The sequence below is a fragment of the Taurulus bubalis genome (assembly GCF_910589615.1).
Source record: "Taurulus bubalis genome assembly, chromosome: 1".
Lineage (NCBI taxonomy): Eukaryota > Metazoa > Chordata > Actinopteri > Perciformes > Cottidae > Taurulus > Taurulus bubalis.
Window position 1 is genome coordinate 10,222,257 of NC_136589.1, and position 16,774 is coordinate 10,239,030.

General features: G+C 42.2%; 1 protein-coding gene across 1 annotated transcript in view; it reads right to left on the reverse strand.

Annotated features, from left to right (window-relative positions):
• Window positions 1–3,153: 3,153 nt before the first annotated feature.
• myo10l1 (myosin X, like 1) overlaps window positions 3,154–16,774 on the reverse strand; it is a gene marked incomplete at both ends in the record, with an annotated part of 36,164 nt that continues 22,543 nt past the window's right edge. Inside the window, 34 exons of the mRNA XM_079229361.1 lie at window positions 3,154–3,258; window positions 3,408–3,599; window positions 3,713–3,889; window positions 4,482–4,832; window positions 5,149–5,272; window positions 5,353–5,489; window positions 5,617–5,824; window positions 5,908–6,056; window positions 6,316–6,464; window positions 6,775–6,895; window positions 6,984–7,141; window positions 7,254–7,448; window positions 7,807–7,949; window positions 8,681–8,736; window positions 9,491–9,584; window positions 9,686–9,781; window positions 9,920–10,024; window positions 10,803–10,941; window positions 11,051–11,174; window positions 11,355–12,209; window positions 12,345–12,639; window positions 12,746–12,852; window positions 12,972–13,107; window positions 13,253–13,377; window positions 13,457–13,537; window positions 13,900–14,002; window positions 14,372–14,454; window positions 14,554–14,622; window positions 14,719–14,811; window positions 14,983–15,049; window positions 15,577–15,677; window positions 15,764–15,910; window positions 16,001–16,119; window positions 16,208–16,337. Coding sequence (XP_079085487.1) covers window positions 3,154–3,258; window positions 3,408–3,599; window positions 3,713–3,889; window positions 4,482–4,832; window positions 5,149–5,272; window positions 5,353–5,489; window positions 5,617–5,824; window positions 5,908–6,056; window positions 6,316–6,464; window positions 6,775–6,895; window positions 6,984–7,141; window positions 7,254–7,448; window positions 7,807–7,949; window positions 8,681–8,736; window positions 9,491–9,584; window positions 9,686–9,781; window positions 9,920–10,024; window positions 10,803–10,941; window positions 11,051–11,174; window positions 11,355–12,209; window positions 12,345–12,639; window positions 12,746–12,852; window positions 12,972–13,107; window positions 13,253–13,377; window positions 13,457–13,537; window positions 13,900–14,002; window positions 14,372–14,454; window positions 14,554–14,622; window positions 14,719–14,811; window positions 14,983–15,049; window positions 15,577–15,677; window positions 15,764–15,910; window positions 16,001–16,119; window positions 16,208–16,337 — 5,334 coding nt within the window. The remainder of the gene's footprint in view (window positions 3,259–3,407; window positions 3,600–3,712; window positions 3,890–4,481; window positions 4,833–5,148; window positions 5,273–5,352; window positions 5,490–5,616; window positions 5,825–5,907; window positions 6,057–6,315; window positions 6,465–6,774; window positions 6,896–6,983; window positions 7,142–7,253; window positions 7,449–7,806; window positions 7,950–8,680; window positions 8,737–9,490; window positions 9,585–9,685; window positions 9,782–9,919; window positions 10,025–10,802; window positions 10,942–11,050; window positions 11,175–11,354; window positions 12,210–12,344; window positions 12,640–12,745; window positions 12,853–12,971; window positions 13,108–13,252; window positions 13,378–13,456; window positions 13,538–13,899; window positions 14,003–14,371; window positions 14,455–14,553; window positions 14,623–14,718; window positions 14,812–14,982; window positions 15,050–15,576; window positions 15,678–15,763; window positions 15,911–16,000; window positions 16,120–16,207; window positions 16,338–16,774) is intronic.

The following is a 16,774-nucleotide window of genomic DNA, read 5'->3' on the forward strand; positions in this document are numbered from 1 at the left end:
ATAACATAAGATAAGAATGGGCCCCACTCTGGCCGCCTGCGGCTGATAACAGGACCCGTTGTGATGAAGTTGCCCTTGGAAACAGATTTGGGATCAGAAAATCTAAATTCGATTTTATTGTTGATTGTTGATGCTGATCACATTTCAGCAACTATACGGGGCAACTTCTTCCTACTCAGTGCAATATCAGTGACAGACAGAACCATAGATGTAGAATAACTAGAACAGACAGGTTCCTCCCTCATTATGGCTTATGGGTTCTCTGGTTCTCTTCTCATTTCAGCCCAAACTAAAATAACCTAAAGTTCAAACAGGAACCTGTCAGTGAATTCTGCTTATTCTAACGCAGGATCCCGCCAGAGTCGAAGCGACTGTGGAGGACACTGAGGTCATGTCCTTGGTATTTATTTATTTTAAGAATTTGGGGCAGTTCAGAAAAAGTGGTCCTAAAATCGAAAATGGATATTGGTTGACTGTTTCGACTATTTTAAGAACAATTTTGTATTTGATTACCTGCAGGGCAAATATTCATGTGGGCTTGTAAACAGCATAAAACCATGTAGGGAAATAAAATCCATAACCATATCCACAACTGAACCTTAAGAGAAAGATACAATGTCCTTTTTCATAATATAATTTTGGTGTCTGATCTAATTTTCTAGAGGGTAGGGGTTGGGTTGGGGGTTGAAGTCTCGGACTCATGGCCTCAGTATTTCTAAAATCCAGGCTACGGCTCCGAACGTGGCACTCCAGATAGACGACATACAGTTTCATCATAAAAAGTTTAACTTCACTTAAGTATCTGGTAAACCATAACTGTCTGGCCAAATATTGACAGAAAAACTAGTTTTAGGAACTTTACCTAAACCAATTACCCCAATTACCATATTTGGATATTAGATAGTTTTCTTTTCGCCGTGTTATTCACGCTTAATATTTGATGAAACACTTTGTTTACAAAGATGTGTTATAGGGATGCTGCTGTCTCTCTGCAGTGCCACAGAGTCAGGTGAAAGAACAGTGACTTCACTTTCAGAAACACACACACACACGCACACACATACACACACACACACACACACAGCATTCCCAGTGCACATTTAAAACCATCTCTGAGCCCATATATATCCTCACAGTGTCTTATCTGCTCCTCTTACACTGACACTGACAAAATCCAATATATATTTTTATACATTATCCTCCCAAACACACCTTGCAATACATACAGTACAACAATAATTAAATAACCCTTAGCCCTAATAATCCCATGCTTTTCCCTTTAACTCACAATCACGACACCATTCTTTGCAAAGAATCATGTAAATACATCTCATTTATGAATACACTCATAACAAACACTTCTCATTTCTCATTTCCCTTTTCTTTTCCAACTGTTACACCATAAATACACTCAATCTCTCTCACTCACACACACACACACACACACACACACACACACACACACACACACACACACACAGCAGCAGCATTCCAGACACAGCACTTCAGGGTGGTTAAGATAGCAGAGGGCATACAGTACAGTAATACTAGTAGTATCAGTAATACAAGTCATATGTTCATAAACAGATTGGAAACACAGACAAACTGGAGCTCTTATGCATTGTTGTTCAAGTCACTGATCTTAATAAAGAAATAAAGTGAGAATAGCATGAGCAGACAAGGATATACAATATTGTATGGCTCCAATTAATGCTGCAGAGAGAGTCCCACAGGCAACAACAATGATAAAATCATGAAAACACTGTGGAAACATGACCACCACGGCAGCCTGTCTCAATATAGTCTGTGTTTTTACTATTAATTTCTCTGTGAGTCACATTAATGGCACAGCCAGTGAATGATGTACAGTGTTGGCATCATATTCAGAGATGCAGTGGTCATTATTCACACCATTCACTTGCATGTATTTTACACGAGAGGTGTCACATTGCATTTAGTATGGCATCTATATACTGTACAGTGCAGTGGCCACTGAAAGATTCCATAATAACTCTTATAATGTGTGATATACAGTACAAAACAATACATGTTGGTTCAGTTTATGTGTACAAGTATGTGAATATACAGTAGATATATGTAGTGTGTGTTAAATGTAGACACAGATAGGGAAATGTTTTAACTCATACTATTCTGGTTGATATTGCTCTCCTTGTAGAGCCGAGTGAGGCTGTTAACCATGCACTGACTCTCCGTGTCGAGGTAAACATGACCGGAGAGCCTCCAAAGCAAAACCTTTACTCTATTTTTTCTCAAGAATATCTATTTGATATTGTTCAGAAATATTTAAAGCCATTTCCTTTGGCTTTGTCTTCTTCTTGTGGCCACACGGTGGCACTGACGAGTGAGCGAGTGAACACTATGTCGGGTAGGGAGCTCATTTTCCCCTTTCAGTAGCCGGAAGAAGAATCATCATTGAGTCCTTTTTCTCAGTCAAAAACAGATGTGACACAGCTGATGTGACGGATAAACGACAGAGAGAGAGAGAACAACAGAGAGAAAGCAAGCAAGAATTTAGCATAATAACTCAATACCAACAGCAAACAAAGATGCAACAGGAGCGAGGACACATGAAGAGAAAGAGAGAGACTCTTGACATTGGAGGAGTGAGAAAGAAAGAGATTTAACTGAGAAAGTGTGGCTTTCTTCTGTCTGGCAGTGCACTCGGGGTTGGGTGGGGTTGCTGGGGGGCAACTGGGACAAACTGGTACTGGACGGCTGAGTTGTGCTTGTTATTACTGAGTTAAGTCTGGAAGCGGAGAGAAGTCTGGAGTGTGCTTGAACATCTACATGCAGGACTAGAACTGGCAGGTTATGTATTTGAATGGGCCGTCCCGAAATACAGGTTGTTTTCTTTGTCATGCGCATTTCTAAAGAGATCCCTTATCCCCCCCTCATCCCAGGTGAGACCCAGGTGAGACCCAGGCCAGTAGAGTGTGCGTTTGGCCTCTGTGTGCGTTTGGCCTCTGTGTCCACCTCTATCCTTCTTTTCCCCCGTTCAATTGCCCACCACTCTTCTTCGAGGAATAGCTGGCTGGTGCGACTGCCTCCATAAAAAAACAACCAACCGATGCATGTGGCTCGCGGCATCTGTTGCCACCGGATGAACCGAGGGCTCTGGCTGATTTGTGGCAATCACCTGACCCAGGAACTGGTTATACTGGTCACTGACATGATGCTGCAACGTTTCTTCACCACCATGTTAATGTAGGCCCTCATGATTTTGGTGATCTCCCCGACCTAAAGAGAGAACAAATGTCACAATTGTATTTCCCAGGCGGATCCCCATCAGGTATATAGATATCCGACATTTTATAGACCAAACAATTATTCAGTGATGGAAATAATCTGTAGTTGTAAGAACAGGTAAATAATGAATAATGATTCACCAATGGCGTCTCAAAGAACATCTCCCTCTCATCCACGATGACCTTGTAGGTACACGGCTGTGAAGCCCCAAAGAAGGTGATGTGTTCGTACTGGAAGGTCTCCAGAGGCTTCGGTTCACCGCGTTTATACACGGACACGTTGTCAGCACTCACACTCAGCCACAGATCATGAGGGAAACCACCTTCTTTACACTACAAAGGCAGAGGAAACACAGGAGACGGAAAAAGAAGATGTTACTTGTCAGGTATTTTGTGTGTGTGTTTTTTGTGTGTGTGATCCATCATTTCCTCTATTGTTTTCTCACCTCCACATCAAACAGAGTCGATCCATATCCAGGCCACTCCTTGATAACGCTCATGTATTTGAGCATGGCCTGATGCTGAGGCATGCCCTGCAGCCGGGTCCACTTCTCCAGAACACTCGTCCGTGTGGCCGACGTCTCCTCCTTCACCCACATCTCCAGCATCTGCTCCTCCTCCACCTGCAACAACAAGGGTCAGCCGATCTATGAAGAACAATCGGTCACACTATCAATCAGACGGTCAGTCAGTCAGAAAGCAATCCAGCTTCTTGGGAGGTCCCATTAGTAAACCAGATGTTGTTTGACTGAGTTTATGGGAAATTAGCAGAATGCATCAATCATCACGTCACACAAGTCACGCTTTGCCACCAACTGGAAAGGATTTGAAATTGCAGCTGGAAAAAGACTGCTCCTAATAAGACAACAGAATAAATATTACAATTATGGATGTCTAATTCACTAAGATCTTTTGAGCATTTGAGTATTTAACATCAAGAGTGACTCATTGGTTTAATAATAGAGTTGATTTATTGAGCTCACAAAATTATATATTTCTGTAATGTTGATTCAATTAATTGAAAAAAGATATTGTTAATTAATGTAACTTTTTAAACTACTATTAATTGCACTGTATGAATTAGACAGATTTTTTTGAGCTTTGAAAAGAATTGCAAATTTTACCTCATAACCGTAGAAGTTATTTGAAACTTGAGTTGCGTAACTCTTATATAGCTGTGCAGAAATGGGCTAATGCTTTACTTCCACCACTGACCTTCTGCTTCTTTAGTGACCCAGTCTTGAAGCTTCTCCTCAGGGTGCCGTCCAGGAAGCTCGGGGTCCTTCGTTTCTCTACCACGGCCCCGACACCCCCCTGTCCTCCTGGCGTTCCTTTCCCATCTCCTGCTCCTCCTCCGGCTCCTCCGGCCCCACCTGCGGCGCCAACGCCCGGCTTGGTGGAGTGGATGATGCGATTGCGGAGACGTCCGATTGGATAAACGTTTCCCAGGCTCCACCCGGCCCTCCCTGCCCCGTCGACGTGGAGATACTGGAGACGTAAAGCGGCCAGGTGCTGCAAGGTCTCCTCTGAGCCCGGGAAGTGACCGCTTATCAAAACCTCATGAGCCTGAGAGACAAAACAAGAAAATGACAGTACAAGACTTTAATTCTGTTCATTTTGCAGCAGTGTTGGGGTAACATAAGTAAGACACTGATTTAATAACATGACTTTCCCCAATATAGACATGAAACATCACTTAATTTATCACATAATTATGGTGAATAGAGGTTAATGAACATTGAGCTTTTGGGATAATTATTCAATTATTAAGTAATCACTAGTGCTATTAATGTTCAGAGATAAATACTTGACCTCATTACTTTGTAAGAAAGTAATGAGCAATTAATAACTGGTTCCTTCTTTTCAAGACAATAAAGCTCACCTGCTCGAACATGAAAGCAAACTCCACTCCTTCTTTTGGCATGCTCTCGACATCCAAGAAGCAGTAGAGCTTGAAGTAGAGTTTAAATTCTCCTTCCTCCTCCTCTTCTTCACTACCTGCCAACCTGGAAAAATACAGAAGCAGGTTAAGCGACCATATTGATTAAAACAATCCACTAGCCCTATGACGCAGCAATATACATACCTCTCAAACTTGGCCAGAACATCGGCCACAATCACTCTGCTCTCCAAAGCTCGGTCTGTGCAGGAGTTGTGTTCAAACAGAGAAAACAGGTTCTTGCTCTCCTCCATGGCCAAACCTCTGATCAGCTTCTCCACAACCTGCAACACAAAAACCCTGAGCAGTTTGTAACAGCACACTACAAGTCAAGCACCAGCTCTTGTACATGGTCTTAAAATTAGTCAAATGTGGATGTGTCAGTTTGTGAGAGTGTTTTTATTTGTGCACCTCTCCAGCTGTGGTGTGTGAGTTGATGGAGATCTTGCAGGAGCCTCCTCCGTGGCAATAGACGGTGGTGCTCATCTCCTGTCTGACCAGCAGGGCAGCGATCTCCTCTTGAGAGGGAACAAACTCGCGACTCTTGGTCTTCTTCAGGGATTCCCCGACGAAGCTGGTGTAACGCTCGATCTCCGTGCCAGGATAACGCTCTCGTACCCTGAGTGGGATCATATTTATTACACAGTTACTCTATGAGGGATTTATCCCCCAAAAAGCACATTCCATAATGCAGACACACACCTCTTGAGGTGAAAGCGGAGGTATCTGATGATGACTCGACTGGGCAGGAAGGTGCAGCTCATGCAGGTGAGCAGGTGCCAGTGTGCCCGATTGGCTGGGCTATTAGGTTGAGGCACATGATTGGTCTGCTTGATCACCTGACAATATACCTGAAACACAGACATGTGATTTAATCAGAATCAGCTTTATTGGCTGTACACATACATGGAATTTGACTCTGGTTACACTTTGCTCTCGTTGTACATATATACATATTATATACAATAAACAAGACACATATATATATATATATTTTATATATATATATATATATTATATCAAGATCTATACATATTACACTACACACCACAGTGTTTCTCCATTCAAAATAATTAGGGTTTAACCGAAAATAATCAGTAAATACAGTACCTCATCCCTGAGAGGGCGCAGGTCCTGGCAGGTCTGCAGGATGCCCTGAATAATGGGCACCGTGTCTGCCAGCGTCTCCATCTCCTGCAGTGAGTTGAAAACTCGCACAGCCTCATCTTGCAGACTGGCATAGCCCTGCTGCCTCTGAACTGCACACAGACAAAGATATTTAAAAAATCAAAAGGTGGACAGAAACAGAGAAGAAGGAAAAACAACATGTAGCTTATCGATATGACGATATGGTACTAGAACTAATAATCAGTCACAAATTGTTCTTTATCTCTGTTTCTTTTCATTTGTGCATGCAGTAAAATTGAAATGTCTGGTTTTGACCTTCAGATGGCAGTATCATGCATGGGAGCTTTTAGTGTAGACAACATGTAAAAGGAAGAAGACAAGTAAAAAAAAAAGTAGAAAAATTGCTTTTTTTAGGGTTTTAGGTTGCTGAGTTTCACTTACGGCTGGAGACCTCTCCGTAAGGGAGCGGCAGCAGAGGGGAGTGCAGAGGATGCTGAGTGTATCTGAGGATGGGGTTCCTCCTGTACATCTGCTCCACGATGTCTGGGTTCACACTGTTCTCCTGAGGGGACAAGAAGAGGTCAAATCCAATGTGTTAGTGTGTGTTGATGAGCTTTAAAAAGCTTTCCTAATAGGTATGTGTGTTCTACCTTGATGTCTCTGATGAGCTGCAGAGTCGGGGTTTCTATGGGGATCTTGCTATCTATGACTCCCTGTGTGGCAGCAGTCCACCTCATGGCTTCATTCAGCATCTTGGTGTAGAGGCGGTAGGAGTGCTTCCTCCCGTACACAATGAGGTTCCAGTAACCTGTAAAATGAGGACTCGAATTATCTCTTAACATGTAGTCTCAAACCTCCTACGTCTAATCCCGGATTAAACCTGCCCTTTCTGCCTTTTCCCTTCACTTGTCTTTGCCCACCTGTCTCCCTGTGCACTCGCTCATCCGGCTGAATGACAGAGCAGAGGGAGTTAAGGACCAGAGTTCCCATCTTGGAGGAGTTTCGCTCTGAGCTCTTGTAGTAATCCAGGGAGTTGTGGGTCAAAACAAACCAACGCTTCTTCAGTTTCAGGGAGGTGCTCTTAGCATTCGTCTTCATCTCCTTTTGAAGCCAGCCTGAAAGGTATCGAGTCAGGAGGAGAGAGGGGAGGGAGAATGGAGCAAATATGTTATGTATCTTTACAGAAACAGCAGAGTTAATTATTCAAGTCATTATTTATCCCCAAGGCTATTTATATCGTGACAAAATCTCATATTGAGTTGTTGTAAAAAAAGTTTGAGAACATTTGTTTTAAAACTTGTATAATAATCTCTGAAAAATCTTTCATAAACAATGTCACCTTTGTGATATTACTGTCTATTGTAAAAATATCTTCGATGGCCCCAACAAACAATTTAAAACATCTATACACTATGTTACATGGCTCATAATAAGTCCCCATTTTATTTAAAAAGTGATGAAATTCATTTTCACCTCTGACGAGGAACTCCTGGCCGTCTATCCTGGCGTCTCCTTTGGGTTTCTGCAGCAGACTGATCCAGTGATGCATCTCCTCCGGTGTGTCACTGTTGCAGTGGATCACACGATTGGCCGTAATGATGACAAAAGAGTTGGGCCTGCAAAGGTCAAATTATACTTTTAAAATAAAAGCAAACACCTTAATATACTTCAGGACACTTCAGGGTTGACTGCTTATTGGGTCTTCCCAAAGACGACAGGTCTGTTGGTGTCATACGGTCAAATTCAGTTATTAAAAGTTTAATTTTGAATTGCGAGCTTTATGCTGCGTTCACACCAAACGTGTTGCGAATTTGACGTGCGAATAGATTACATGCAAAATCAATGCACAGATGCGATAGGTTGCAAAAAAGCGAATTTTCCGCCGAATTTGGCACAGCACGAATTTGGCACAGCACGAATTTGCAAGAGTTGAAATGTTTCAACTCTGGCGAAATCTTTTCGTGACACTGAGTTGTGTAAGCCAATCAGCGTTGAGTAGCTCCGCCCGTCATCACCTCCGTCCTGCCGTTGCTGCATCAAACTGCTGCTGATTCAGCAACGGCAGGACGGCAACTCAGCGTCACGTGAATTTTTCGCCAGAGTTGGAAAATTTCAACTCTGGAGAAGCTTCAACTCTTTTTACATATATGCTTTGAGATCAACCCAGGATCAGAACAGTTGTAATAAAGAGCTTTTCTCTCACTCATTTGGAGGAAATCAAAATCAAAGCTTGTTATCTTCTGATGTCAAATTCAATCAATTTGGAAAACATGAAAAAATAATAAAATGGTCCTTGACATGCAAAGTGAATCCGCGTTTCCTTTTTTAAATGATTGAGCCAACTTACCGATCAGGGTTGTCCGATGCACAAACAGAGTCTATCAGCCCCACGTCAAGAGTTCCCTGAAGGACAAAAGGAGGACGAGAAGAATTTAAAATGTGAATTATTGCTGCACCATTGCTTCTACAGCGTTTAGAAATGATAACGTGACATAACTCAACACAAAGTGCTCTTAACTTTAGAGAGACCTTTTTCTAACCTTTGTGCCTCATTTAAAAAAAATGCTTTGGTGTCCTTAAGAACTGCCATAATCTGATATATCAATATAATTTTTTGTTCAGTCCTGATCATCACTACAAATAGTCATTCATTTTTAGAATTGTAACCCTTTAAATACCAGTTTCTTTACATAATGCAACTAATGTTTTTCTATGAAGAATAAAACACAAAGCTTTTTTAATTTTCTGGATACTAAATGCGAGGGGAATCTGAAATATGTAAATGATAATCAGCAATGTTGATTTGGATGTCTTGCATCAAACACATAATACAGCAGCTATGCCCTGGTGATTTATAGCCACTGCTAGACTATATGCTGTAATGGGCACATTTTGGCTTTTTTTATATAGTACATTTGTCATGGTTGGGATTTTATTTCTCGAATTTTGGAAGTCGAACCTTAGATCCCATACTAATTCTAAAATAAACTATATTGTCAAAGTAAAGACACTCAGACCCTGAAGGACAAAAAAAGCCCTTGTGAGATACACGGTTAAAATCAGGCCACATTTACAATAAAAGCCCCAAAATGTAGCATGACAGAGGAACAACATAAACACATAACCGGTTGCTGGCATGTTGTTTTTAGAGACTGACCACAGCGTTCTTTGGGTTGGCCTGTTCATGGGACATCTCCATCAGCTGCTCAGGAGTGCACACTCGCACTTTACTGAGCACATTAAACCACCCACTGCACAGAAAGAAAGAGGCGTCATCAAAAAAGTTTAAATACATGAATCTACTCAGTAACTGAAGTAGCCGTTATCTACAAAATCACTCAAGTCACCACACCTTGCATCCTCTGGTGACTCAGCAAACACCTGATAGGTCCTCTCATCTGTCACAAGGTTCAGAGCGTTTTCCTTTTCATGATTATTCACTATCTCCCTGTAAAAGACAAAAAGGGCACAGCTCAAACATGCAAATGTAGTATAGAAAGACAGACAGTTAATAAAGGACTGTGTGTGTCGGTGTGTGTGTGTCGGTGTGTGTGTGTGTAGCGCTGGAGCTTCCTAGTAATCTTACTTGGCAGCTCGGATGTCGATGGTTCCCTTCAGCTTCTCCTCGCTGTCGTTCTCGTAGTACATCAGCTTGCTGTCCCGCAGTACAAACCAGCGCATCTTCCAGTTTCTGAGGTTGAACAGACACAATAAAAACCGAGGCCAAGAAAATCTATTGTAGACATTACATAGGTTTATGTGACTCTATAATAATAATAATAATAATAATACAAAGTGAATTAGCTTCTTACATGTATAGAAGGGTGGAAGTAACTACAAAAAATCTATGTCAAGCTTTTTTTTAATGCACTTTAAGATTGTATGGTTATAGTAATCGGATTACTTAATGTTCAAAATAAAATATACATTCATAAAGATGACTTCCAGGACCTGGAAATAACTAACTCATATAGCGTTTTAGTGTTTTTTTATCCGGAGTCATGTTTCAATGTTATGCATCACCGTGTTTATGTGGCATTTATAGTTTATTTTGTTTATCTTTTCTTTTTTCTGGATTTATAGGTCCCACGTAATTTTTTGGTTCTACGAATATTTGCATAGTTTTATTCGAGTAGGTTGTTTATGATAGAATAAAACCAAACCAAGCATGAAACCTCTTTTCTGAAAGAGATCTCCTTTTCTTTCTCTTTTTTTTCTTTTTTTTTGTAGATTAAGTAGAACTAGAACTTGAGAAGTACAATCTCAGTAAAGTCCAAGTACATCAGCTTGACAGGGACATTGAAGTCTTCCATCACTGCAGAGGACTCAAAGCATTGGATTAAACAAACATGTGCTCCCAACACCTCAACAGGACACAAGGACGTTTTCAACACAAAACTGGACAGCACTTCCAACAGAGATTGTGATTTAAAAGCATGCAGGCTGCACTCAGTAACAACTACAACAACCTCCGTGAGAGAGTGGAGAGGCCTCCTCCCTTCTTGTAGAGCCAGCCGGACTTGAGAGACTCCTGTTTGGACCGGAACCACATGAAGGTTTCATCCTTCAGCACACACCAACGCCTCCTCCATGGGATCATCAGACCAGCTGAAGGAGCAGAGATACAGAAATACATTTTAAAACTCAAAAGCTGGAGATGGTTTAACTGGAAAATGAGATCTTTTGAGTTTAAAAGTTTAAAGACACAGATGCCCACCCTTCATGTAGAGGTATCCATGGAAATATGGTGGTCCATTCCCATTAAACAGGGTCACTCTGCCATTAGTCACTTCTTCATCGGTGTCCATCATGCCATCATGTTCGTCATCACTGTCTGCATACTGCAACATCATACGATGACATCAGTTGTTTATTTTATATAACTACAAATGAACAAGAAAAAGGGCATTGCATTATGAGATTTCTTATAAACTGAGTATGTTTTGCAATTTTCACTGCATAGCTGCTCATACATATCTGCGTGCACGCGTGTGAGGATGCGTGTGAGTGTGTGTCCTCACAGAGTCGGAGCTGCCTCTGTAGGACTCGATGCTGGCGTTGGTGCAGGTTGACTTCCTCGGGTGCTCCTCATCTGTCACGGTGGCGCTCCCGCGGTTGCTCCCAGATACGGAGCTGTCGTCTCCGGCGGTGACGGACCCCTCCTCCTCCTCCTCGTAATCGGACTCGGTGTCGGCCGGCATGCTGTAGATGGGCTCCTCCCCGTCCCCGAGGCTCTCCACCATGCTCACCTCTCTCTCCGCGTCTGCCTTGGCTCCATTTTTCTTCTCGCCCTCTCCTGGGGGAGGTGGTGGTGGAGGAGGAGGGACAGGGGAACCATCTCCAGGTGGAGGGGGAGGAGGAGGGGGAGGAATTCCAGCAACAGGCACACCGTCTGTGTCCAGAGGAGGTGGAGGAGGTGGTGCAGGAGGCACTGTGCCCTCTGCAAACGCAGGTGGAGGAGGAGGGAGGTGAGCAAATATGTCCTGATCGATAGGAGCGTCTGTCTCCACAGGAGGAGGGAAGTCAGGGAGAGGGATGCACTCCTCCTCGGCATGAAACCCTTCGTCCACCTCCTCCTCTTTAGACGCGCCCCTGGTGGCACTTGCCGCTTTTGGAGCTTTAGCCTCAGCAGCGGCAGGCTTGGCTGCGGCTGCTCCCAGCGAGGTGTCCACGCCTTCGAAGTTCAGGAGGTCAATGAGCTCCGTGGCCTTGCGTGACGCTTCCTTCTTCAACCGCTTGAGCTCAGCATCTCGGCGCAGTTGAAGCTCCTGTTTGGAGGACTCACACAGCTGGGACACCTCGTCCTCTCTCTTCTTCTGCAAGCGCTCGATCTCTCGCTCCAACTGAAGGATATCCTCCATCTGCCGTGCCTCTCCCTAGACGGGAGGAGAGAAGAGAAAGGGACAGATTAAGCACCAACATTTGCTTCATTTTGTAAATCAACGGGAGGATAAAATTGCAAAATTCAGTGTATAAGTGTTTTAAATTGAAGGGAGATAACGCACCAAAGGAGAATCACTTTCATCTGACGATTTAGCCTTCTCTGCTCCTTCAATCACTTCCTCCTGCTCCCCTTCGCCCGCCGTCTTCTTCTTCTCCTTCTCCTCTTTATTCTTTACTTCTTCCTCCCTCTTCTGTTTTTCCTCTCTGAGTTTTCGAACTCGCGTGCGCGCCACCTGACCTCGCCTGTGCCTCTGCAGCACCAGCGCGGCCTTACGTTGCTTCACGAACCGTCTGCGTTTGATGTGCTTCCTGAAGTGCTTCTGAAGGGTGACGACACTGGCACGCGCACGCTTGAAGTGCTTCCTGTGAATAAAAAGGGGTAAAATGTATACAATATTGTGAATAAAAACTGGCACACAACATTTGAGTGGAAAGCCCACAATTGTTGTCCCTATTAGGAGGGTCTTACTTGGCGGAGAAAGTGAGTAGGTGGGCTCGGATTACCATGGCAGCTTTGGATCGGACTTCATCTCTGTCTTTTTCTAAACAGTGCTCAAGATGTTCTTTCATAAACACCTGCAGAAGAATGGTGAAAGATTAATCATGTATTGTTGCAAGTGGTGGTGGTTTAAAACATTTGTCATAATAGCTTTCTGATGTCTGAAAAGGTGTTGCCAAAAAACACAAAATCTCACCTTGGTCTTGCCCAACTGCCAGTCTTTCTTGGTCTTGTCATATTTGATTAGAATGTCTGTGCATCGCTTCTTTTCATCTCCTGCTGCTGCTGCTGTTGCTGATGATGATGATTTCTCTTTCACAATGATTTTATACCTGGCAGGCAGAAAAGAAAGAGGACATACTGTGAGAGACAAGAGAGATCTCAGCAAAAAAGGGGAAACATCCAAACACTTTTACAAAACACACACACACACACAACTGAGATGAAAGATAAGTAAGTAGATTCAGAGATGCATACCGAGAGAAGAAATCTTTAAAGGTTCTGCGGACAGGAAACCCAGCCCGACGGATCTTCACAGTCTCCAACATCCCAGAATACCTCAGCTGGTTCAGGACGACTTCTGGTTCAAACACACTTGGATTCTATAGGGAAAATAATACAGATTGCTTAACATTGAACATCATTTGGTGAAGTATCAGCATTCATGTGAATTAGACTGACCTTTTTCATGTTGGGCTTAATGCAGCGAATGAAGAAAGGGTTGGATACACTCAGAGTGGCCATGAGAGCATGGAGGGAATCCTGAGGAGACAGAGCGCAGAACATATAAAATGTGTGTGTGACCAAACTAAAAAGTGCATTTCTTTCCCATGGCAGTGAACAAACCGACCACAGTAACTCTTTCAATGATCGTTACATGTATGAAAGGAAAACAATCTCTTACGTCTCAGTCGGGCTAAAATAACTAGTTCATATATTAGTCGAGGGAAGAGACAGATTAATCATTTAAGCTACATATCAAAGGGGAATGCAAAAAGTCACTGTTTCCAGTTTAAATGTAAGGATTTGCTTATTTCTCGGTTTCACATCGCTATAAAGTGAATTTCAAAAGTTTTGACTATTTTAAGTCTATCGTATCATCTTAAACGACTTGCATCACTCACCCTGAACTGGGAGCTCACGGTGGGTTTACGTCTGGCCGTGCCCATCTTTTCCTCATTGTTCCTGCTGCCAACCTTCTCAAACAAGTCGTAGATGAAGTCCAGTCTGAGAGGCAAAAGAAACATGATGGATTAAACACCGACATTATGTCAGTGATTATACGAATGATGATCGAAAATCAGGTACGGAAATTAACTTAAGATGCTTTGTGTACTTGCAAAATATAAATGTTTTCAGGAAAGTATTAATTAGTTCCCTATACTCTTTGTATAATTTTACATTATTGCTTGCAGGTGAAAATTTGACCTGTTGACAATTAAAGTGTTCTAATAGTCATTGTAATAGAACAAATTTGCATCAAAGATTCAAATCAGTTCAAAATACTCATTATTTTGAATGACAGAAACATATTACTTCAAACAATCTCCGGACAGTTCCAATTAACTATTCATTGAATGTGTCTGAATGTCCTGCCTGCTGTCCTTGAGCATGTTGAGGATGTCGTCTCTGAAGGTGTCTCTGTTCTTCTCCAGGATCGCTTTAACATCATACAGGACCTGCCAAAGACAGACAGGTTCATCACAGAGCTCACAGACTTCGCTACCGTTACAAATACAGTATGTCAATATGAAGTGGGTCAGTTGTGCATCACTCACCTCCCCGGCATAATGTTTGATTCCAAACTGATGATCAGCGAGTCTGGGCTTGACGTAGTAAGGGTTGGTCTGCAGAAAACAAGAAAACAGCACAACAAAATTAAATATAGTGTGATGTTTAAAACCAGCGGCAGCTCAATAATTTCTTTGAAACTGAAGACCCACCGAGTGTCTGCTGTGCAACTTCTCCAGCAGAGTGAAGTCTGTCCCTTTGGGAAATCGACTCTCTTCATTCACAAGTGCCAACAAGCCCAGTTTCTAAGAGAGAGGGTAAAACACATTAGGTTAATGCATCAGCACCACTTTCTAAGAGAACTCTGTTAAGTTGGTGCTGCAGAGATTTTGAAACATTTGATGCACTTACTGGCATCATTATGGCTCTCAACACTGTTCACGGTGCAAGTTTTGACGTATCAATGTCCTTCCTACCTTCTCTATGAGGTCGAGACACTCTGCATTGTCCATCCAGTCTATTGCGTCCCACTGGACACCTTCCCTGTGGAGCGTTAACCGAAACAGTTACATTACATTTTATAAAGAAAAAATATAAAGAAAAAAAGATTGCATGGTAACTAGCAAACTAACTCTGTGGCGTCTTTCAAATCCTTTTTAATTTTCAATACCCTTTCTGTGTTTTACATATAAATTCCTCTTGTAATGTAATTTCTAACTCTGTTTAGAAACAGATAGAGTTATCATTAATATTATTACCATTAGTATTATTCGTACTATTGGTATGATTGTTGTTGGAGCAGACATAACGATAATTATATTGCATATTTGCACAATGGATATAGTTTTAATTTGTAATTCTGTTTGTGGTGACATAATTATATATTTATATTGTATCTAGATTGATGTTTGGATCTAATGTTTTTATTTGATCCCTTAAAGTTGTATTTTTTATATTGTTCTATTGAACTAAAATAAAACTTAATTAATTCACTGACAAACCAACTAACTGGTAATGTGTAAGTATTTGTTTCTCGAGGTTTGTAGATAGATATTCTGTATGTAGTTCACCTGTTGTACTCAAGCTGCTCCAGGGAGAAGATATGCTTGTTGAAGTACTCCTGCAGTTTCTCGTTGGCATAGTTGATGTTAAACTGCTCAAACCGATTCACCTGAAAGCAAAGACACAGATCTCAAACACAGATCTGCATGTGTGGATGAGAAGACAGCTTCCAGCTAAACAGTTCAAAGTTCTGACCTCAAAGTTCTCAAAGCCAAAGATGTCAAGGATGCCGATGGATTTAAAGTTTTCCTTCCCTTTGATCTTCTGATTGATCTTGAGGATGATCCAGGAGAAACATTGGGAATATAACGCCATCGCAACAGAATCCCGGGAATCCACGGCCTGTAGGGATGAGAGCATGAGTGTGTCATGAAGAGCCAGAGATCAACCAAGATAGGGAGAATAACTGTTTGCATATATGTGTATGCAGACCTGTTCTATGGTGAGTGGCGAGCAGATTTCCTCTCCTCTGAGGATTATGGAGCGCTGAGTCAGGACTTCAGACAGCTGGAAGGCATCCAGGCCCAGCAGCTCACTGGCATCAGTGACCACTGAAAAATAGACAAAGACACGTTTCACTCCAGTAACACATCTTTCTAAGTTTACCGTTCCCTCACGTTACACGAGCTGTGCAATGACCTTGCTTGGTTGTGACCTGGGCTCCTCCTGCAGTCATGAACTCGATGTTTCCCAGCTGCAAGACTCCTGACAGCAGCTTAAACATGTCTCTGATCTCCTCCTCGTTGAACTCCAGCACCTTCAGTGCCTCCTACACGCCGAAAAAGAGAGTGGGTGCTACCAACAGCTTTTAACACTTGTTATCTTAGTGACTGCGAAGATAAATTGTATATACTATGGTCGTTGATTCTGTACAAATGCACTTAGAGAGGTTTAATGAATGCCGCTCTTAATTTCAGCTGTACAGACACTGCTACACTCAAGATATAAATCATTTTGACCTCAAGATGCAATGCACAGACTTCCTTTTTTTACAAAATAAAACTCCAAGAAAGACCCTAAAAAAGACCCTTCAACGTCAAAGACATGGTGCAGACTTTGGAGACATTTTAGGGACATTTTAGGGTATGTTTGCAGGCTGCAAACATACCTTTAGGTTTTGGAATTAGGTATCAATATATCTTCAGATCACGATTATATTTTTAGTCCTTTAGTATGCCTTGGTGTATTTAATTTAATGAGTTTTCT